General features: G+C 31.4%; 1 protein-coding gene across 1 annotated transcript; it reads left to right on the plus strand.

Annotated features, from left to right (window-relative positions):
* The first annotated feature begins 821 nt into the window (after positions 1-821).
* Positions 822-23,048, plus strand: LOC121120075 (ovochymase-2-like). Its single transcript, XM_040714916.1, has 6 exons — positions 822-900; positions 1,498-1,887; positions 21,940-22,095; positions 22,154-22,362; positions 22,470-22,683; positions 22,759-23,048. Exons 1-6 carry the CDS (start codon positions 822-824, stop codon positions 23,046-23,048), a joined length of 1,338 nt encoding a protein of 445 aa, XP_040570850.1.
* Positions 23,049-23,986: the final 938 nt, after the last annotated feature.

Genomic DNA, 23,986 nt, shown 5'->3' on the forward strand with positions numbered 1-23,986 from the left:
TTGATCTACTAATTGTTGGACTTCTTGCATAGTGTATCGGAGTTCGCCCATATTTTATAATGTCGTCATTTCCATTTTTATTTCTTAATTATTTGACTTTCTTCCACATAGAAGATTTTCCCTGAATGGCTCCTGAAGACATTTTGATCTCTTGATCTTTTTTAAAGAAAATAATAAAATAATCACACATATTCACTTTGTTTGGGCAGCTTGTGGCATAGCTACATCAGAGAGGCAAAATAATACTAGAGATGCTATTCCTACAGTAGCATCGTAATTCATCTTTCTCACCGTGTAATCTCCCTTCTTATTTTTTTTTTTTTAAATAATAATAAAGTTGCTTTATATTATTTCTATTTCTTTATGTTATTATTTTTCTATATATTCATTCCTTTAAATAGTGATATAAGAACTTGTTACCTCTTTTTGGGGATTTTGCTGACTTTTGACCACCTTGATCTCTCCTTTTTTTTGGTGGAAAGTTATCAAGGGATTTAAGAATTAAGATGTATTTGCTGTTCATTTGTCTTCTAGAAATTATAATAAAACATATACATGTATATTGCTCGGAGCTTTTAGGATTTCAATATCGCCCAACCTCTCTCTAAATATATATCATTTATAACTACATATATCATTTTCATTATAAATATGGATGACGATTCTAACATCGACCCAACAATCATTATAGAAACCATCACCCACAACAAGTCCCAAAATATTGTAATGAAGAAGGAACCAATAAAGGCTTTGAAAGAGGCCAAGAACAAGAAAAATCCTGATAAAAAAAAAAGAAGGATTCAATGTTTGCCCCTAGCGAAATGAAACAAGGCAGAGAGAGCCCAACTAATGAAACCCCTCCTTCAAAGAGTATTCATATTCCTCAAATGCCTGCTGAGGGCAATAAAGAATATAAAAATGAAACCAGGGCTAAAAAAAAAAGGTTTTTTTACGCAGACATTACTAAGAAGGCAAACGAAATTGTAATAATAAGAAAGAACGGTCCCCATATTTACAACATTGAATGGAACTAAGTTATTAAAATTCTTGACACAGACTACGCCAATCGGAGACCTAACTCCTAACTACGACGGGCCTCGGAATACGAATAAAAGAGTGGTGATATACGTAAATGATGATGCTTCTGGGGAATATGTTTGAAAAAGCATAATAGCAAATACTCTAATATCTCTTTGCGACCTCATGGGATGAAGCAGAGCGAATAAGGTAACTCACAAAAGAGAAAAAACCAAACAGGTTTTGTTCGTGGGGTGACTGGTAACATTAGAAAGGAGGTTCTTGCTTGCACAATAGCACACCAATACAATACTCTGCGGATGAAAGGTAAGGTGGAACTTGCAAAATTTGAAAATACTAACTTCGGTAAGCAAGTGCCATGAAGCAATGAATGAGGAAAACAAGACACTCGTATTTTAAAATATATGACAAGTAAAAAAATGAAAAATATTATTAAACAAATTTTTAATATAAAACTAGGTTTTAGAATCTGCTGTAATAGCACAAATACCTCTCTGTCAGTCTTCCCTGTGGAAGAACTTGGTGACAAATTGGCCAACGAGACACTCCGATCAGACTTCATACTCATTACAAGTAGCCAGCATCCAGTTTGTGAAAGATATGTCATTCAAAATTTACCACTCTGGTTGATTGACAAAAAGGTAGTGTCACACATCACCTCAGAAGGCAAGGTCAACACTGTGATTCAAGCCATTAATTTGGCTTCCTTTCTGGGAGCAAAAGAAGAATTGAATCAAACAGAGAGCTGGGAATACATTCAATTAAGTGGATGTAGCAACTACATCAGCGTGAGACAGATCCTGGACGCAGAGAAAAAGATTCGTACTCTGAGTACTGTCAAATTCTCAGGTAAATAAAATATTTATTAATAGTAGGCTTCTTTATTTAGATATTACTTATTTTACAATATAATAATATCATTACAATATTTTACTTTTTTAAACTTTCAGGTATGACTACTTCAGAAATTAAAGCTCTGATGCATGAAGACCTGGTAAAAGCTGGCAATTTTGACTAATGGGCAACCAGATGACCTCCAGGAACTAGTTTCCAAGGAAAAGAGTAATGTTCTTTACTTTGTTGCCGAGTATATTGGTTTTTCTTTGAAGAAGATCAGTTGTACATCATGCCAAGAGTTAATGGTCATCAAAGACGCCCCTCCGGACTCAATAACCTTCGATTACCCAACCAATCAGCATGTAGACCGGAAAAAGTTCATCGACATAATGAGCAGAGGGGGGGTTGTCGACTCCATCTGACCTTCTCTACCTCTGCTGTTTTTATGCTCACTCCATGTTCCAATACATCACAGCTACCCCTGAAGAGAAAACTTGTTTAGTTGGCACGCCAAATCCTAGAGCTTCATTTGTCGCCACATTCATTGACAGGATGCAGGACAGTTTAAACTCTGACATTATCGCTGTTGTGGGAGTAAAGTGCGAGGAAGGACACTCCCAATCAGCTTTTCTTCAATTAATTTCATTCGCTTCGGTTAATATCATGGGTAAAAATTTAAGTGCTGAACTGAATGATGACATCTGAATTTAAAAAAAAAAGAGAATGGCAGCTAAGAACTCAGAAAATAATAGAAAAAAAGGTAAATTTCAATCAAAATCTTCTGACTTGTAGACTTGAACCAACTTAGTACTTTTTGATAGTGCCTTTTCTTTCTATATTTTTTTATGTTTATTTTTATATAAGTACTAATAAAATACCACTTTTATTTGAAATATATAGCCTCATTTTTATTATTTTGGTGATTTTCCCTAGCAATATAATTTTAAAAACTTTTTATTTTGTAGTAAAGCACTTTAAGAGAGACATTCCATATAGAATAAACAAAGACCCATATTGGAAACGCGTGAGCGTAGTGTCCTGTCCTGCTTACAGGAGTCCTCAGTTTTACACATGGGTAAGGGTGATCATTTTGGTAAGAATAGAAAAGCGTGCGAGGAGAAGAGAAGAAATACTTATGGCATCATTGATTAAATAATATACATCTTCTTCTATCAATCATGAACGTTATCATTCCCGCCTTTATTATTAAATATTAATATAATAATATTAGATGGGGATAGTCGATAGAGAACTGAATAAAATGTCTAAAATTACATCGTCTTCTGTCTAGATTTCTGAAAATGGAGGCCTAGGAATTTGGAAAATATTTACCGGGTGAGAAACAGATGGTTTGTCGGATTTGTCGATATAAATGTGCCTTTAGTCCCCTGTCTAGAATTACACGCCACTTCTTATCCTCATCTCATAACAAGAGTATGGATATTCATCTATAAAATCAATTTAACGATGAATACATCAAGTCAGACTTTAACTTTGATCACACAACGATGATTATTGCATGTAATATAACCTTATCCATTGCTAATCATCTACGTTCAAAAAAATTATGGAGAAATACAAGGGTAAACATATCCCTTCCCGAGGAACCATTATTAAATTAATGGAGGATGTTGTTACTGATGTCATTTATAGAAATACATATAAAAATGTTTTGAGTCATCCACACCAAATGACGATCAAGTTATCAGTAAAAAGTATTTACGAATATCGAAATGGAACTCTGAATTTTGTACTATCACACAGTAAGTACTCAATTTAAAAAAAAATCTAACCATAAAATATGATTCTATTTTTGCTAAACATATCAAGAATTATGATACACAACTCAGAAAAGGTCAAAAACAACTGCTTAAATGGTGACAACAACGGGGGTAGTAGCTTTGAATGGTTTGCAACTAGTTTGTCTGAGACTACTTACTTCGCTTTAAGACTTGGGTATGATAATTAGGTTTTCCAATATTACATAGTCAATAAATATTACTTTTTTATCACTTAAGGCTTAGTTATGGTTGATGGGCTCCAAGAAATGGTGTTCAGAAAACTTATAAAAGGCAAAAACAACTGTTTAAATGGTCACAACAACGAGGCTAGTTACATTGGGTGTTGCATTATAATTAACAATTGTGTATATCCTTCATGATAATAGTATGTTGTTATATAAGCATACCTAAATAACGGGGAAATATCTTTTTTATGCTCTTAATAGGGAGTAATATCGCCGGACATTACTACATAATTAGCTTTTGCTCAAAATTTTTACGATGAATTTATTTCTAAAAATTTTTTATTATTATATTTATTGTCTAATTTTATTATTTTGACATTTACTTTATTATTAATAGTTAGTTAGATCTCATCTTATCTTGTGCACAATTGTGTTTAGCAACTTCCACATGAAGAAGAGGGGTGATTATCTTTTGATTAAACTCCACGTCTCGCTTGTGTATTGCAACCTAAAGTTATGACATATTTAACTGAATTCCGATGTTAGAACAAGAAAAAATTATCTAGATCAATCTATTATTTCAATATTCTGTATTTATAATTTATTATTATTAATAGTTATATGATTTTAATAGTTTAATTTTGTATATTTAACTTAAATGTTTAATGGTTTATTTTTTAGTATGTAGATTATATTTAATTAAAGCCTTCTTTTTTAACTTTGAGCTTCAAATATATTTCAAATACTCTACTTTGTCGTTTCATTAGCTATTATTCTGAGAATAAGGTTCATAATGAATTACAATTTCATGGAGTGTGACGTTTTCAAATCTACTGTAACGGAATTAAAAACGTCTAAGTCAATTATACGTAGTATATCTTCATTAAACATTTTGCTAATAAATACATTCTTTATACCCTCAAAAATCATAATAAAGCAGGCAGATGATAATCACATCTGTATTTTAAACAATGATACCATATGTCTTTTTCCCCCCTTCTCCTTGCACGCGTTTTTCTCTACAATATTATCAACTATACACATGGGAAACTTACGGTATAAAAAGTATAAAAGGAAAATATATTTGACATACTTCATTTTCCTCATTTATACATCAAACACATTATGACGTCATTATACCCTGTAAAACAATAAAGAACAAGAGGGAAGGCGAGCTAGACAGAGAGCGCTCTAGAGAAAGAGTATGCACTTTTTTTTTTTGATATTTTACAAGTTGTCATACAAAAAATATTGAATTGAAGGAGATAATAATATTCATATATAATATATATATGCATATAATTATTCTTCGATAAATTATCAATTGAGACACCTTATATTAAAAATCATTTTTAAAATGATGGGGGAAAAATATTCACATTTGACACAGTACATACTTTAAAAAAATTATATAATAATTTATCATGCTCTCAAAATTTCTTCTTTGCATCTTTTGAAATAAAATATATACTTTCACTGCACAATTAGACGGCATTAAACCTATCTTTGAAAAGGAAAAAAGCATGTGCATCAAATACGCGAAAAAATTAACTAATGAAGTAATTATCATAAAACATAATGGTAAAAATAACAGGGAATTGCAAAGTTACATCAAAACTTTTTCATATAAAAATAAGGTATGGCAGTAGCCTATTTATAATGATTAAAGAATACAAATATAGTACCTAATTTCATTCGACGAATAGTTATTGAAATGGAAAATAATATCTGGTAAGTGCAACAGTTTATCCAATAAAACATTTCAAACTGCTATCACAAAGTTAAAGGATCGACCTAAGACATTTCTCCTACATTTAAAACACGTTAAGTATATATTATTCATAAAAATAAATTATGGTCCATTGAAAGGAGATTCGGATGGTATCATCAACTGGTGACAATTACTTTTATGAGTTGCAGACATTTTTTTAGAGGGTAAAAAAAAATTAGATCCTTATTGAAAATAAGGTCCTTAAGTTAATTAAAAGAATTTTTCCCATTAATCCTTTCTATACAAAACGTTGAAGATTATTATTAAGCATTTTCGGGAATGATTTCTCATAAACATAACACAGACTTAGAAGAAATTACCAGTATATAAAAATGTAATTTATTACATCAGCGGATTTATATCCCCTTAGCATAATGAAAGGTTTACAACAAATATTGTACGTTGAATTGGTCTGTTCATCTGAAAATGATCTTATTTATGTCGATGAAACTAGGACAAGTTATATCTTAAATTCATTATTGGATGTCTTTTGACATCCAAATATATATCTATATGAAAAATATGTTATTTTTACCACTATTTTTTATGATAATTACTTGATTAGTTAATTTATTTTCGTATTTGATATGGCAACAAAGGAGTGAATAAAAAAGAAGTATATTAAGGTCATGGAGTGGCCTGCTTAGTCTATTGACCTCAATCTCATTGAAAATCTTTATAGGTGGGCAAACTTATAAAATCGCCAAGAGATCAAATAATTATTTTTCTACACTGTATATTTATTTCAGTAATATAGTGAATACGACGTATTAATTAGTTTATCCAACCATAGAATGTTAAGAGTGGAGTTTTTCTTACCAGTTATGAGTCAATTGATTATCCTCACACTACGCATACTACAAAAGTATAACACAACTTCTGGCAGATTAGGGCTAAAAAATGAGGAATGGTAGGTGCAGTAATTTCTATTCTTCCTATTACCATTGAAAAGAAAAAATTATTTGTAAGCATAAAAATGACTAACATAGCATTTTTACTCCGCAAATAATACCTAAATATTCAACACAAATAAACCACTGCATATTCACAGAGACAGTTATTGCACCTTAAAAAGTATAATATGCAAAGTTCTGTGAAATATATTTTCACGTATACGTCTACGTAAATTTAAAAAAAAGTACTAATTAACACTCCATTAAAGCCATTTAGGTTCCAATACATACAATTTTCCTGTTCAAATATTATCATGCCGAATTGACATTTATATTCCCTATTTATTGTATTTGACAGAATATCAACTTTTTTTAAACGATATGTCATATCAATATGACAATAACAATATGACGTAGAAATATGAACTACAAAGCTTTTTTAATCTCTTTCTCTCCATATTTAAAATATTGAGTCACGGTTTTCTTCTATGTAAATGATATTAACACAATTTAATGCTACGATAGTATTCATGTTCTTTTATAATTATCTTCAAGTAAAACTGCTTAACAGGCATATTTTTACGTATTCACTATTGCTCAAAATAATCAATTTTGTCATTGCCATAACTATTATCGTTTTTTATAACAAAAATGTATCTACCATTTGGAATGAAGTGATATTATGTAATAAAATAGAAAGATCACGTAAAAAAAACATGACACACTTAGATCTTAATTTGTCACTAATCTTACACATTGTAATTTTTTTTTAAATTTCAAATCTTCCAAACAGAAGGGAATATTATGATAAGCTAGATTTTGTCACTTCTACAGACCAAACTGAAATCCAAATAATGAAATAGAATTTGCAAGTCCTAAATAAAGTCAAAAGAAAACATCCGAATTAAAAATCAAAATAAATAGGAAATATCAATACTGGGTGTAAAAAAAATTCTGAAACCTGCCTCTAAGAAGTCATTAAAAAACTCTATTTTTAAATTACTGTATTTTGAGTGTTTTTGAAGATATCAATCTACTTTAAAAACCATTTAAGAGATCATTGTTCGATTCTTTTGTAGTACTTATTTTATTGTGTAAATCAAGAAAATGAGTTTTTACCCATAAGGTCACGAAGCCAATATTTTTACTTAAAAAAAATCCAAAATCATTTTCAATTTCACTCAAATTTTGATATGTTAATTTGTAATTTATTATATACATATATCATATCATTTTTAAAGATGCATATGATTCCACTTAATTACAATATGATGAAAGCCAAGCATATAATTTGAAAAAAAATCAAGTATTTTATTTAGTACATATTGTTGAGGTTGGATTTGATCAAGTTAATCACTTCTTCTTTTTGCTTCCTGTTATTATTATTATTTATCGACAATATACTCAGTAGATATTTGAACATTAAATACTTTATATTGGTGACCCAGGCATGATTCGAATATGCCCCCAGAGCAAAATTCACCACTTGGGTCTCCCCAAAAACAAGCATAGTCGATTAAAACGGAAGAGGCAAATTTAACAATGGCCGTTGCGGAACTCCGCCTTCCTAAAATGTTATCTACCTACTTACACATTGAAGGTCAACCACAGGTCAACCAAATGAACCAATTTTTCATGTAAGTTCTTAAGCTCCAGAAACGGTTCGGGTAACAGTTTTTTTAGCCTTCAAGGTTATGGCAGCCTTACAATATCATTTTTAAGTACTTTCCCACAACAACATGAGGGCCCGAGTCTATTTTGGATATTAAAAGGGTCCTTTGATGCTCATGGAAGTTGCAGCGGAAGAATCTAACCTACCTCAGACATCAACATCTCATATACAAAACTCGTGGGCGAAGATGTATAACGGATCTTGGTACTCAGAAATGCGGCGGCAGTGTAGTTTAAACCATCTTAAGTTCCCTTACTTCATCTGTACAGTATTTTGGGAGAACAAGAGGGTTTCTTCATGCTCAAGAAAGTGCTGGGGAGAAATTTAACTTGACTCGGGCTGGCAGTTCTCCTGTACAACCCGTGGGATAGGGTGAATTATAGTATATTAGAAGGATTCCTTGGTACCTAGAAACACGCGGTGGTAGAGTTTTAACTGTACTTTTCTCCAGCAGTTTAACCGTACATCCTTGTTATAGTTTTTCCATCAATATATATATACCTACGTTCTGGGCCTCTGAAGGTGAGTGTTAGGGTGTCCCAAAAAACAAAATGTATTATGAAATTTTTGCTGTTTCATAGTGAAACTTACCTAAACCTGGCTTTAAACATAAATTTAAATAAATACATTTAAAATTCAGCAAGCCCTTAGCACATGAAATTTAAGGCTTAAAATTGGTCAATTTTCTCACATTTTTTTTTTTTTTGACAAAATGCTGTTAAGTATATAAGGATAAACAAATTTTTGCAACCTGTTAGTTTAGAGTACAAAAGGTTTAAGGTATTCGAAAGAATATAATAGTTAGAAAACTAATGCCTGTATACATGAACTCTTTATTTTTTTAAGATGATTTTCAACCAATTATTTTTTGACTTGTATCTGGTCTTTATTGTGAACTGTAGGAGCTTGATAAGGTATTTATTTCATTTATATTTCGGCACTGTCATTAGTAATAGGAAATTTATAATCTTTAAGTTTTTTTCACCAGCTGTTCTCCATACCCGATAATTTAAATACTTTCAATGACAGTGGTCCTATCAAATCGGGCCATTCAACACATTTTATTTCAGTTTGGGAAAGTTAAGATTACTATATTGAAACTTTTTGCAATTTCAAAAGAAGTCATTGATTTATCGGTACCATTGTCAATTTCATCGCTTAATAAAGATAGCACAACCAGCTCTTCTGTTAGGTATTTATGTCTCAGAAATCCATTGGCTGCAGCAATAACGACTTCATGTTCCAATTTTTGATTATTTAATAAATAAATACTAATAATATTTTAAATTAATAAGTCGAGTTTCTGTAGATAAAGACGCGTTAAACCAATACTTGTAAATCAGACAAATCTTTCTTAAGCATTGATAGTTTTATTACTTCAAATAGTTCTTTCAAATATAGGCTACATATTCTTGAGTTTTCAGTTATTGTTTGGATGATTGTTTTGGTTTTAAGATCGGTGGTTGATCTTGGCATTGCCTTTTCGACATGACTGAACATAGTGCGTACATTGGAAGAGGAAAATTTGTTTTAACTTTAAAATTTCTTTGGGGTACCGTTATACCCCTGTCTACATCCTGGGGAATTGCATTTCCATCCATTCTTCTCCAAAAAGAAACAATGAAAGCTCCTTCTACTTGTAAATAGTTAGTAATTTTACAAAATCGTTCATGGTATATCAATAACACAAACAGGCAGTGTTCTTTTTCAAATTGTTATACCGTGACGACTGCTAGTTAACCTAAATAGAAGGATTATTTTTGTGATGTCAAAGCCTATGATAAAACAATGTTCAATATTATTTTTGAATCGTAGTAGGTAATTAGATTACAAGGACTTACTCAAGAAAATAAGGAAGAGCTTATATCCTTTTGTATGAGGATCTTTCAAGAAAATATAAATATTGTCAATTCATGAATTACTCCTTGTCACATACATGAGAAACGTTAAAAACATTTCTTCTCACGAAACTTAAGAATATTTATTTGAGTAATGATTACTTTCTATCTTTTAAATAAAATCAATGACAACATACAACATTTATAAATAAATTTTCTTTTGATACGATCTATAAAAATGTATACTTTTTATTTATCAGAAGCCTATGATACCTTGTGCTATACGAGGCAATATGGATCTCTCGCTATTTTTTGTTAATTTCCTATCATTCTTGATTTAAATACTCTTCACTTTATTTAAATAATGTTAGTACGTACTTGAGCTTACTATATCGTCTAAGGGCTGCGGTACATGGTATAGTAAACCTATCTATAAATCGAAATCAACTCAAATTACTACACAGAATTAATCGAAGAGCGATTATTTTAAAGGTTTTAAAAATTTACAAGATTTAGAGATTGAAGCCTAAATTTTTTACTGTGTTTGAGCTTCGTCAATATTCTGACTTCTGATTAAATCAAGTAAAGTTTTGTTATCCCCTAGTGATATCAGAAAGACAACTTCAACATCCCAACCTTTGACATTTGAAAATAAAAGTTTACCCTTCATATTTCAGGGAGGCATATAAGGTTGTTCAAAAGATTTAAAAAAAATCAAAACTGGGTGGGGCTTGGCTTATTATAATAACGGAGTTCCAGCGTGGATTAGTGGACGTAAATACAGGGTTGGAAGCAAAACGTGGACTGAATGACTGATTTTAGAAAAATGTCCATAATTTTATTTTTTTTTAAATAATTTTGATTTTTTTTTCAAAACATTGAGACATTACCTTTGCAAACATGTTCACTCAATATAGCCTCCCTTAGCACCAATCACAGTCTACACGGCTGCAAAAAGTTTACAGGACTTAATTTATCGGACAAGTTATTCCACTCCTTCACAATGGCGGCTTTCACGGAGTCCACGTTTGGACAAGATGTCAGGCTAGTCTCCCTCTCCGAAGTGCCCCACACAGCAAAGTCCAACGGGCTCAAATTCTGCATGTCCTTGGACCAAAAATCAGCCATGTTGTTGGTGCTGAATCTTGGATCCACACATAGTTGTTCTCCATGTAAGTGGCCTTGAGATATGACAGTATGGTCAACCTCAGCACCTTGTAGTAGACCTCTTGGCCGATTTTCTCCCCAGTCTTTAAAAAGAAGGGACACATCTGTTTCATTGGACCATTGTTTGGGCAATATTTAGTGCAGAACACCTCCTTGACCTCTTCTGGTGATCCTCCAAGTAACAGTCGTTCCGACGGCTGTGGACCTGGTCCACGTTGAAAATCTCTCATCTGATAATTTTTTTACTGTGGATACATTTGTTTTGATTCAAGCACGAACTTTCTTGCATCTCAGCGGTCTCCTTTCCTTCAGAGTCTCCATCAACAGATGGTGTAGGTTCCTTGCGTACGAGTATTTTGTGTATTTATCAAAATTGTTAACTTGCATATTTACTGTTGCTTTTTTAATGATTCATTTTTAGCATATAAAATAATGTATATAGTCAAGTTAAAATAGCATAAAGTATAATAAATAACTAACCCTCCTTTACATTACCTTCAAACTTAACTTAACTATTTTCCCGGGGTTTTTAAATGGTTATAAGACACTTTACCAAAAAAATAATGAATATATTCGATGAAGATTTATGCTCCAATGCTATGTAATTATGATTCCCATTCATGTTCACCAATTTTTAATGGTAAAATATTTAATTATTTGACAGGAATTTCAAGGATTAATTGATAATTGATTAATGTTATAAAAACGTACCCCCTATTATTATATTTATAACTCTAATTTATACTATAGTAGGTTTGCAAGAGTTGCCCAGAAGTAAAGAAATTAAAACTAATTAAAAATTCTTCAGTTTAATTAATTAAATAAATAAATAACAACTCTAGAATTTTATGAATCATTCTCATTTTGGTTTGATGAATATGCTAATATAAAAACATGCTTCTTTCATGCTTTATTCTGGTTAAGACACCGAGGGCACAGTCATGCAGCCGAATCTCGGGTTGTACAGGTGAAGTACGGGGCCAAAATATATTTTAATCTCTACCATTTCCACGAGGAAAACTTCTTTTAAAATGCTATAATTCAAACCAGACTATGGGTTGTGCAGGTGAACTGCTGGGTCCCGGGCAATCTTAATTTCTTTGAGGCCCTTCCTTGATCATCAAAGAACCTCTTAATTTCGCAGCTCTTATTTTAGACTGGGCCTCGAGGCCGTTTAAACTGCACCACTGCTGCATTTCTAAACACCTAGAGTCCCTTTTAATTTGTTTGAATACACCCTCACTCCCGGGGTGTGTATATAAGCTGCTGGTCCCTGAGGCAGGTTAATCTCTTCCACTGCCTTTTTCCTCAGTATCAAAGAACTCTTACATAATAACAGTTTTAAATTACAGAATATAACGTACGTACACATTTCCTTATAGTATGACATCAAACACTACATTTTAAACTTCAAAGGCACAAATTTTAAATTATTTAAAGAAAACAAACTAGAACTAGAGAAAAAAAAACCCACTGGCATGTTCAACAATACGAGCTGAACGACTCGTGGGGAAAAATTATGGTAATGTGCTACAGACAACGAACACTGCAAAATTATAACAACTTTCGAGACCACTCGCTGAAGATCACTGGTTCCCCAAAACCATACAAAAGTTCGTATTTCGATGGTTTTTTCCAATTTTTGACTCCACACCCTGGCTAATTTTTTGTATTATATACTTCAGGGCGCTGCAATCCCTGGAACTATGTGTTATTGTCTTTTTTTGCTCCATTCCTCGCAGATTGCCCGGTCGTCCTTGAAGAGCCTTTCTGTGAAAAAGACCCAAAATGAGAGACGGTATTTCAAGTACATCTGATTTGGTGTAAGGAAGGGATCCCAAACACGCTTGATCAACTTTTGAATTGAATCAGGAAAAGTGGCTTTCAGCATTAAGGTTTTTTGACAATGTGTCTTTGTACATTTAAAGAACCTATTTTAACCTATTTTGAATGTTTTTTAAGGTATATCTCTAGTTTAAAATCCACTGAAAAGATATTACTTTAGTTATTTTGTGGCATTTATCGTATAAGCCAACACAATGACGCAATAGACAGGTAGAATGCCTGCAGCATTCACAAAAAGTTTTGGGGCTGCATTAAAATTTAGGTTAACTTTATTAGCGAAATACTAAGCATGGGATGTACAAAACTTGGGTACAATATTAGAAATGATAATTAATTTAGAATTATGGCGAGACAAATTTGCACTCATTTATAAATTTTTAAAATCCAGGTTATATATATACTACAATGCCCCTAAGTGTTGTAAATATATAAGGGTACTATAAACCTAAACTTCTATCAATTTTACTACCTAGTTCAAAAAATAAAACTTATTAATTCATATCTACTCAACCAAATTTACCATTTCAATAAAATAAAGACTAAAGAAAGGACAACCAGATAAATTTCTAACTGTATTTCTCTTATCAAGAGTTCACAAATAATTTATAATTGCACAGAATAATAATTTTTTTCTTACATCCGCTGTATTTTATCTATAATTTCTAAATCAATACTTAACTTTTTTTTTGCTGTAGTGATAACTGTTTTAACTATCGAAACCTCAGAAGCAGTAAAATATGTCCCCTGTAAGGATAATCTCCACACAAGGATAAAACTTCGAGTTCCAGGTATATTGGTGACCCTTTTTTTTTCTGTCGCTAAGGGTGCCAATTCTTGATTATCTTTACTACATTTGGAATATGCAAAATTTATATTCTTAATATTTTCTTCACACTCAGATATCACTACAAAGTTTACATGTTTTAAGTTAGTGTTTTGCTTGGAATATCCAACGAAAGGGTAAAGTGTTGCCCTAGAATTGTTGCAATGAAAACTTTGCACCTCGTCCTGAACAACGAAAGATAAATTTCTAGATAAATAAAAGACCACTACCATTTTTCCATCTTCTATCTCTTTCTTCGCTCTTTTAAATCTGTAGTATTTCATTTTGGTTATAAAAGCATATGTTTGATATTTTTGAAGACCTTGCATAAAATCTTCGACGAAATCTTTATAAGATTTCACTAATGGTTCCAGATGTTACCTATCTGTATGTGTCTATATTCTATAAGTTATTTCATCAATCATATTTTCCTCCAAAATCTAAGACAATATATTTTTAATTATTTTTTCACCACCACACACTCCACATTGACGGAGACAGCATTCAATAGAGGGAGTATTGTCAGAAATCGTGTGGTACACTTGAATACTACCGATACTTTAAAGAGTTATAGTTTCTAATGCCACGTAGAACGTGGTTAGGTGGCTATAAACTTTGTATTATACGACTTAGTTAATTTTTTAATTCTTTGAACAAGAAGGTCGTTGCTCTCACTCCACAAATGTCTTATTGCTGGAAGTCTTGATGGCTTGAATAAATAATCTCTAGAGTTCAATCTATGGTTCAGTGGTTCGTCTTCAGTCTTAACTGAGCAGACAAAGAAGGGAAACCACTATTGATTTCTATGTAAGGTGTGTCATTACTTGAAGACTTAAACAAGCATGCTGATAAATTTATGAATGTAGATAATGAGAAGAATGCATATGTTTGTACATACAAAAATTTTACGAAAATATTGCTTCTTAGACTATAAAATAACATAAATTCCTTTATTTCTAATATATAAAACAGATTTTTAATAAAACTGTGTATGTTAAGTGATTCAAAATCAGCCTAGTTTTATCATTTTTAATAAACTTGGGAATATTGAAAATATTGAAATATATTTTTTGGTTTTTCTATCTTTCCTAAGATATGTTTTACTAAATATAATACCAAAAGTAAGTGTTTAAATTAAATAAAAAATCAAACATTAAAGATCAAAATGATGAGCACCAATTCCGACTTATTCAGTATTATATTTGTCTTTCTTCGACAATACAAAATTCAAGACGTCCTTCAGTGGTATAAAACGCCTCTTGGGTTTTGTAATTTTAGTTATTTGATTAAATAAAATATATAAAAAATATTATAACGTATTATTTATTAAAATGTGTTACGTCTATATTTTTAATAATTTATTAAATTTAAAAACTTACTTTTGGTGTTATATTTAATATAATATCGCTTAAGAAATATTGAGTCACTACAAATTTTTAGTTTTTAAATTTATTTAGTATTAATGAACAAGACTCGCCCCAATGACGTCACCAAAAATAGAAAGAAGGATATTTATTTTATTAATCTACTGTGCCTGCCCACCCACTTTCTTGTTGCCTAACCTTGTTCTAGTAACATCGGCTGAATTAAGACCATTGTTAATATTAGCTGCCTGAATTTCTACAATTAGGAAGAGAACTTTCTACATTTAAATTAACATTAGTCCAGGGAGAATATCATAATTTTTTAATACCCTCTTTAAGTTTATTGCTCATAAGAGCTTTGGTAGAAAGTGGGGAAGGAACAGATTGAACTGTTTATACTCCCCCCCCCCTATTTTGAGGGGTATCTCATTTTGGGGTTTTATATATAGCAGGAGTGTCTTTGTTGTTGGGAGCTTTGAATTTTATCAAGACCATCACGAATTCCTGGTGTTTGATTCTTTTAGTGGGGCACATGTATTAATTACTGCTGGTTTACCTTTACTCTATTTCCCTATCCTTTCTGGAGCTATTACAATACTTTTAACTGATCAAAACTTAAACAAAAACTTTTTCGACCAAAGGGGGGGGGATCCTCTTAATTCTTCCAAGATTTGGTTTAATTTCACAAATTATCACACATTTTCTGGTATAATATAAATTGTAACAAAATTGCGCACGATATTATTACCTTGCAATAAAATTACTCACAATCATATTGCTTCACGGCAATATTACTCACAACGTTTTTTTCTCACATGGACAGTGTCCACATATATATAAAATATCATATACATATAAGTATAATATAATTAATGAACTTGTGAACAGAAACAGCTGACTATATTATGTTTTATTCAGCTAAAGAGCGCTTTTATATATCGCCTAGACGTCATATCTGCCTGGCGATGTTAAAAAAATGATGAGTGACCTACATTGTCTCTAAGTATCTTGGTCAAGCCTAGGAACGCGAAGTGAGGAGAAGGATATAAGTTATTAGGATAATTAGCACTTGGACAGGTCTCAAAATTAGATGGAAGGTCTCATTGTGTGGAAAAAGTTGTGAATTTGGCTCTTATGGAATATTTGGAGGAGGGAAGGTGTGAGTTCTCTTAGAGTCCATCTGTTGATTGAGGGATGAGGCCGGAGGAAATCATATGTAATTATGTAAGCCATTAAGACTTTTTCTTATATATACCATGAATCATATCAGTAGAATTACTTTCAGGAATACTCAGTGGAGGAGTCGTAGTCTGGAAATTCGTACTGGCATTTTTATTCTTGGACATCGATGAACTCGGATAAGAGTGAGTTCAAAGCCTAATTGAAGTATTTTGTTATGTATTATTATATTTATGTCTAGTATATCTCGACAGGATTCATCTTGGACATCAATGAACTCGGATAAGAATGAATTCACAACCTAAATGAGGTATATTTTTTTATATATTATTATGTCTATGTCGAGTATATCTAGATGGGATCTATGTCCCGGTTTTACTTGTGATTTTATGCGCATACTTAAAAGTAATCTTTTATGTCTACCTTGTTTTTATATTAAGTGTGTATGAAAAGCCCTTCTAATATATGTAGTCCTTGATTCACCATTAAAAACTCTGTACTTTATCCAATTACTACTTCGCAGTGTTTTCCTAAATCAGGTAGGTAAACACTACAATTTTTACCCTTAGTTTACAGTCTATAATCAAGGTCCTTGTTCAAACTTAATTATTTGTTACCTAATAAAGATTATCATATTACAGAAATTATCATTTGATCTTGTGATGATTTTATCGATAATAATTATTGAAATAAGTTTACAGGTAGGATTATACAATCCATGGATAACTAACTATCTGGATAAACTATTAATTTTTAAAAGCATGCAACCTGTCTGTTAAAAGTTTATCTGATTTGATTTAATAAGCTATATAAAGATGTTTTTATCGTTAATTAGTTATCAATAAATAATAATTGTCATAGAAATTGATCATTCTTCCTAGAGGTAAAAAATGCAAACAAATTGTGTGGTTTCTTGTTGCCACACTGGTGAAGCATCTGATCGATAGGGTATTCCGGGTAATACATGATAGGATTTTCAAATAAGACTAATAATTATAGAACTGAACAAGAAATAAGTTTATTTGTTACTTTATAGGTGAATTACTATAAATCGAGTGATCAATATGATCATGATTTATTCTAATGAAGGTTCATAGCATTTAAATCTAAATATTTTGTAATACAAAAATATCCCAATGTAAAAGTTGCTGTCAAAATGAATTATCAGAATCAATTTGAAATGAAATAAATATCAACCAAACTTCATTAGATACCGTGTATTCAGTTCAAGTAGGGGCGATTAGAATTATTTCTTGAATTTAAAAATGAAAAATCAAGCTTAATATGTTGAACAATCTACACTTAGATTCTGTAAATAAGTTTAAAATTCCTGAGGTTAGAGGTATATATTCAAGCAGACATTGTCTATATATATATATATATATATGTACATGGAAAGATACGGCATTTTTGATAATAAACTCTTCAAAAATGAACCACAGACATATACTCCTCTAAAAAATCAAATCAGTAACACTATATCAACACTTTTTACGAATTTGAAATGGGAGATCAAATTCAAACACAAAAGGTGAATCAAGAATTAAAGAATGTGAAGTCATCTATAGATGAAAAATAGTTTCATCTAGATACGATCTTCTCCAATAAAATATAAATATGATGAACCACGAAGGAACTGACAATGTCATAATTATACTATAGATATTATTTCAAAAGATGTCTTTCACAATGTGTTTTGATCAGAGGTTCTTCCTTCATACTCACTAATAAAGGCAATCTGTAATTAAAAGTGAAATTTGAAAAAAAAAAAAAAGGAAATCTTGTATAAAAATTGAAAATTAGCTCTTTCTTTGACAGAATTGAATCACACTTGATCATTACTTTTGAAGGACTGTTTAAAGTTTCATCACCAAAAAATGAAATTTTCTTACAAAATATTTCACGGACGATCCACAATTCCAAGATTGATTACTTAAATCAAAAATAAGGGTTTTCATTATACGATTGCATAAGTACCCATCTCTGCGTTCATGATTCATCACTTTTTAACGGGAATTAATTATTCTCTTCTACAATTGTTATTTAATAGAATAATTATTTATTTTAAAAGGTCTAATAATAAGGTTGAGTGGCGTGTGGCTATTTAGATGTTAAGTAATCCATGTACAATTGACCTTTTCAATTTTTAACTTTTTTTTTTAAACCTTTTAATATTTGACTTTTGACCCATTCTCCAAATTATATAGAAACTAAACATAATATTTATTTAGATTTGGGACTTCGTCTATGCCTGCCACATGACCCTTCAAAATGTATTGTTGGTGGCTCTAAAAATAGGCAATAAAGACTGTGATTGTTTGTATTTTTTTGACTAAAGCATTGCGGCTTATCGTATAGCACTGATAAAACTGGACAAAACTCAAAGCCAATAAAATGTGATTCAATTTTTATAGTTATTTTATGAACTTTTTCTTTTGTGATCATTGGTACATTTTACCACAGATATTAAAAATTGTTTATGTAGTTTTTTTTAATTTTTAAGATATTATCTTAACATATATGTTTACAAAATAGAATAGATGGTAAACTTTTCGTATTTTAGTCCATTTGAAAACATTAACATATTCATAGGATAATATGAATTGTCCACACAGTAGGCTTGATGAATTGACTAAACTTTGTCCAATGAATACCTCCACTAGTTTTCTTACTGTTAATAATGAAGCACAACTCTGCTACTTCTTTGAATTCTGCTCTTGGAGATGTCAACTCTAAAAAATTGTTTTTAATTTAGTTTTTCTTTATGGAATCCAAATCTTTAGCAAAGTTTAGCTAATTTTTATGGATTACCCATATCTAAAATGGACAACACTTCTTTTAATTTATTAAATATTGTATGGACCATTACTCTTCAGTTTCAAGGCTGTTGAAAAGCGTGGACCTTTTCAACTCTAAGCATTAAAAATAACTTCTTTATATGTACCGGACAGAAATCATATGGTACCATTAAAACTCACATAAACAATAAAGACTTTGGATTCCTTCTGAGCCAAAACAGCGCTCTTCTTGGAATTCTGTTTTCCTGTCGAGCCTTCCTTCATTAGGCCCACGCAAGCCCTAAATTATAATATAAGAATACATAGTAATGAAGAACCATAAAAATAAGATCAACTCACCGGATTCAGACAACTTCTTGGTGAGAGGTCGTGCGATTAAGCAACGACGTGACACACATGAAGCCTACCTTAAATGGGGACCCCACACCCCAAGGGAAGGTGGAGATTAGAGTCGGGAGAGCCTTTTTGGAATAGTTCTGGAGAATAACCCGAGGAATTGAATAAAAAGACGTCCGAAGCTAACTATAAACCTACTATATACATGGTATATTTTAAATAGTCTCTAGTTATTTGATACCGCAAAACCTGACAAATAAGGATATTTGTGTTTAATATAGTGATCATTATTGTTTAAACTTATATAATTCTATTTTAAATAATAAAATATAAAGTTAAAATTTTTTGTTGGTTGTGGGTAATAGTTAATGTATAATAAAGTTTTTGTAATAATTTAATTTTTAATATCATTACAGAAGCAAAACGTCAACTGAATGGCTGATTTTCGAAAAATGTCAATAATTTTATTTTTTGATGAATAATTTTGAAATTTTTTAACAAAAGCTTGAAACACGACCTATGTAACATGTTAACTCAATATGGCCACCCTCAGCAGCAATCACAGCCTCCACAGGGCGGCGGAGAACCTTGCAGGAGTTGATGATAAACTTTTCGGACAAGTTGTTCCACTCCTTGACAATGCCGGCCTTCAGGGAATCCACGTTCGGATGAGACGTCCAGTGAGTCTCATTCTCCAAGATGCCCCACACAGCAAAGTCCAACGGGTTCAAATACGGTCAAGATGATGGCTGTATGTGCCGTATGCACCAAAAATCAGTCATTTTGTCGGTGCAGAACTTATGGTATTCGGCCGATGTGTGTGAGGGTGCACCATCTTGGTTCCACACATAGTTGTCCTTTGCATAGGTGGGTTTGAGCCATGGCACTATGGTGAACCGCAGCACCTTGTAGTAGGCCTCCTGGTCGATTTTCTCCCCAACCTTAAAAAAGACGAGAGGCATAATCTAGCTGTCGGACGCCAGGACAATTATTTGGCGGATGCTATGTACGGAACCTCCCTTTGACCTCCTCTGGTGATTCACAAGTCAACTGTCGTTCTGACAGTTGTAAACCTGGTCCAAGGAATTTTCTCGTCAAAGGAAATTTTTACTGTGAATACCTTTGCTTGGATCTTTGAACGAACTTTTTGCACCTCTGCATTCTCCTTTCCTTCAGGGTGTTTGTCAACAGGTGGCGTGGGAATCTTGATGAACAGGACAAGTCCAAGTCTTCCATCACAGCCCTTCTGATTGTCCCCTCGTCCACTTCAAACTCGTTAGAGATGAAATTCATGGATTTTGTGGGGTCATCCTTGATCTTCTTCTACAGGAGCCCCAAAAACTCGGAATCTTTATTCAAGTTGTGTCCCCTACTTCTTTCTTTGCTTGAGAGGTCCTCTCCATCCTTTTTTATCTTTGCCACCTTGGAAATGAGCTCCTGGAGCACTTCACAATGTCCATTATTTCTTCCACCTCAAATTTGGAATCTAGAAGGTCTGAGATCCTCTGCCTTTTTGCTGCTTGGTCATTCATGATGAAAGATTTGAGAAATGTGTGTTATCATTTACTTATGCAAAAAGGACAGGATCTTCGGAATATGTAGGGAAAAATTACAAAACCTCTTTATTTTAAATACATAATTGGCATTTATTAACAGTGCATGTTTTGCTTCCGAACCCTATATATAAAACAATACATAAATTACTACTTTCAATGCTCTCCATTTTTGCTAAGAAATCGATGAAAAGAAGATTCTTATGCTTTTTAATATCTTTTCAAGCACCTTTCCTAATTATACAAGATGGAAATATTCATTTAGAGGTCATTCATTTTTTTTGCTAAAAAAACTAATATAAAATTTATAATAAAATAAATTTAGAAGGTTTATACGGATAATGATAGTCAGTTATATTTATATTATTAATAAATATTTACATTAATTTTTGAAATCCAAAATATTCCAATGTACAACCTGTAGCTCATTTTCGGTTTCAAAATTCAAATATAACTATTCATTTGTATCATCATTTGATATAGAGATAAATGAGTTGTAACTCTGTTTTCCAACGAATACTTATTGTAGAACAGATGTGAAAAAATGTCCATCCAAATACTGTGTTATCATTAGGTTTTTACTTGATTATCAGGACATTTTAGCTAAGTGTATAATGTAACACATGTTGTTATTTTTTGTTTCAAATATATATATAAGCAAAGAAATTGGCATTTTTATTTCAGTTGAAGCCAGTGGACTCTTCAAATATTTCAATAGTATAGCAAAAAATTGATTCCAAGGCTAAGCTATGAAGATTATTACAATATGGATCTTAATACAGTCATTAATTTCTGCTGATGCCGGACGTTAGTTCTTTTAATCTTACTTAAATTTTATAATAAATATATTTTTGAATAGGATTAGGATGTAGAACTAACTCTGGATTTTGTATGTTTCCGTTCGAATACCATGGGATGCATAGAATTTGCACTTTACTAAATTCAAATTACTATCCTAAGCCTTGGTGCTATTTAAATCAAGGTGGGTGGGACTATTGCCCAGATAGATGTTTTGGTAAGTGTCATACATTCATTACAACAGTATAAAAACATATTATATATATTTTATCAAGATTGTGGAGTATCCAACGATATATCCAACTCTTGTGATCAAAGAAAAGAGAAGACAGAGGGACAGTTTGATAATTCTGTATTCCCTTGGCATGCTCGTATAGTACACAGATTTACTGGAGAAGTATTGTGTAATGGAGTTATCATTACCAATGATCGTGTGCTAACTACAGCTAATTGTCAAGGATATTATCACAGCGATCCGATTAATGTAAGTTTACTATTTTATTTGAACCGTCCTCCATTATATACAATATATTATATTGTTTCAAATAATATGCACAATTATTACAAATAAGACTTTCCTTTTCATATAAGATATTTGCTGGATCAAGTACAAAATCTTCAGGGGATGGTTATCAAAATGGAGTTATTAAAAGTGCTGTTAAACATCCAAAGTACAACATGAAAACACGTGAAAACAACATTGCCATAATTTCCCTACATAATAAATTAATATGGAATGATAGAGTCCTTCCCATCTGCTTTTCGAGTGATTATTTTCCAATAAAGGACACACAAATAGCCACTTGTAAGTGTATTAAGAGTGACTTTAAATCAATATGAAGTAGATACCACACGAACTTATATATATATATATTTTCAGTTACTGGATCAAATATTGTAGATCAATTTAAATATTCTGGATTAGTTCACTTCTCTATAGTAAAAAAATTAAACAAAAATATTGACGAAGATTGCCAAAAACCTGATCATCTATGCACAACAAAAAACTCAGTAGCAAATGGCCGTAATGAAGGAGGACCATTAACCATATGTCAGGATTCGACAAGATGTGTTCTGGCTGGTATCCTATCAGTAATAAAGGAAAAAGAACATCTTCTTGTTTTTACAGATATTTCAATGCATTTAGATTGGATCAAAAAACATATTTAAATTATGTACAATATCAGAGTGTTAATAAATTTTTTGAAACATATTGGTGCACGCATTTGAATTTAAGATATTTAATTAATCAACAAACCACTATGTGATCAAGCAACAATAATAGAATATTCTAAAAAAAATAGATATATTGTGACAACAAACAATTTATAGGTAGGATTTTGGAGTCGCAAGACAGACGTTTAAAATAAAACTTCTTTTGAAAGACTACTAATTCACAAAAAAAGTTGGGGTAGGATTCTAATAATGTTGCCAAAATAAAAGTTTCCAAGCATACATTTATTTGAAGGGAAGCTTTACCAAAAAAGGATATCTAATACATTGATGTGGCATATTTTAATTGAATGAATTAGGATATTTGAAAAAATATATATTGTTCATATGCAATATCATCAATGATATATAAATAAATGAGTGTTCTTTTGCAAAATAATATTTAAATTTGTTTAAATTTATGTAACAAATCAAACAATAGTTACACGTTCATTGCTAGGGAATAAATGTGTTTAAACCCCAAAGTAATCTACAAATTTATCCCTCTCATCTATTCAACTAATTAAACTTAGTAAAAAAAAACTCTTTTTACAAACCTTGTAATATTTGACTTTTTCCCGTTCTCAAGGATTTTTCTTGGAGTTAAAGGATTTTTTTTTGTATTTAACTCCATGGTGCTCACTATTTGTATACATATTTGTCAAATTAATTATAACTTAGAAGAATAACTAAAAAACATGGGAAATATATAAAGAACAAGCATTTTTTAATATCCAGGATAAAATTTACTCATGGACACAAATAAAAGGTCAATAGCATATTTAAACATATTAAAGCTTAGTTTATTTGCTTTAACTTCATACCCATATCATTGCTATACGATAAGCAATTGCAAAGCTATTGTAAAAAAATACAAGCAATCACTTTTTTTTTCC

Source organism: Lepeophtheirus salmonis, chromosome 6 (genome assembly GCF_016086655.4).
Source record: "Lepeophtheirus salmonis chromosome 6, UVic_Lsal_1.4, whole genome shotgun sequence".
In the NCBI taxonomy this organism is placed as follows: Eukaryota; Metazoa; Arthropoda; class Copepoda; order Siphonostomatoida; family Caligidae; genus Lepeophtheirus; species Lepeophtheirus salmonis.

What these genes read in the sequence shown, in the direction of transcription:
- LOC121120075 (XM_040714916.1), top strand. Translation starts at nt 822, where the DNA reads ATGAAACAAGGCAGAGAGAGCCCAACTAATGAAACCCCTCCTTCAAAG. An exon ending in TCCTCAAATGCCTGCTGAGG is followed by an intron (nt 901 to 1,497) that starts GCAATAAAGAAT and finishes ATATAAAACTAG; the next exon opens with GTTTTAGAATCTGCTGTAAT. An exon ending in TTGCCCAGATAGATGTTTTG is followed by an intron (nt 22,096 to 22,153) that starts GTAAGTGTCATA and finishes TATTTTATCAAG; the next exon opens with ATTGTGGAGTATCCAACGAT.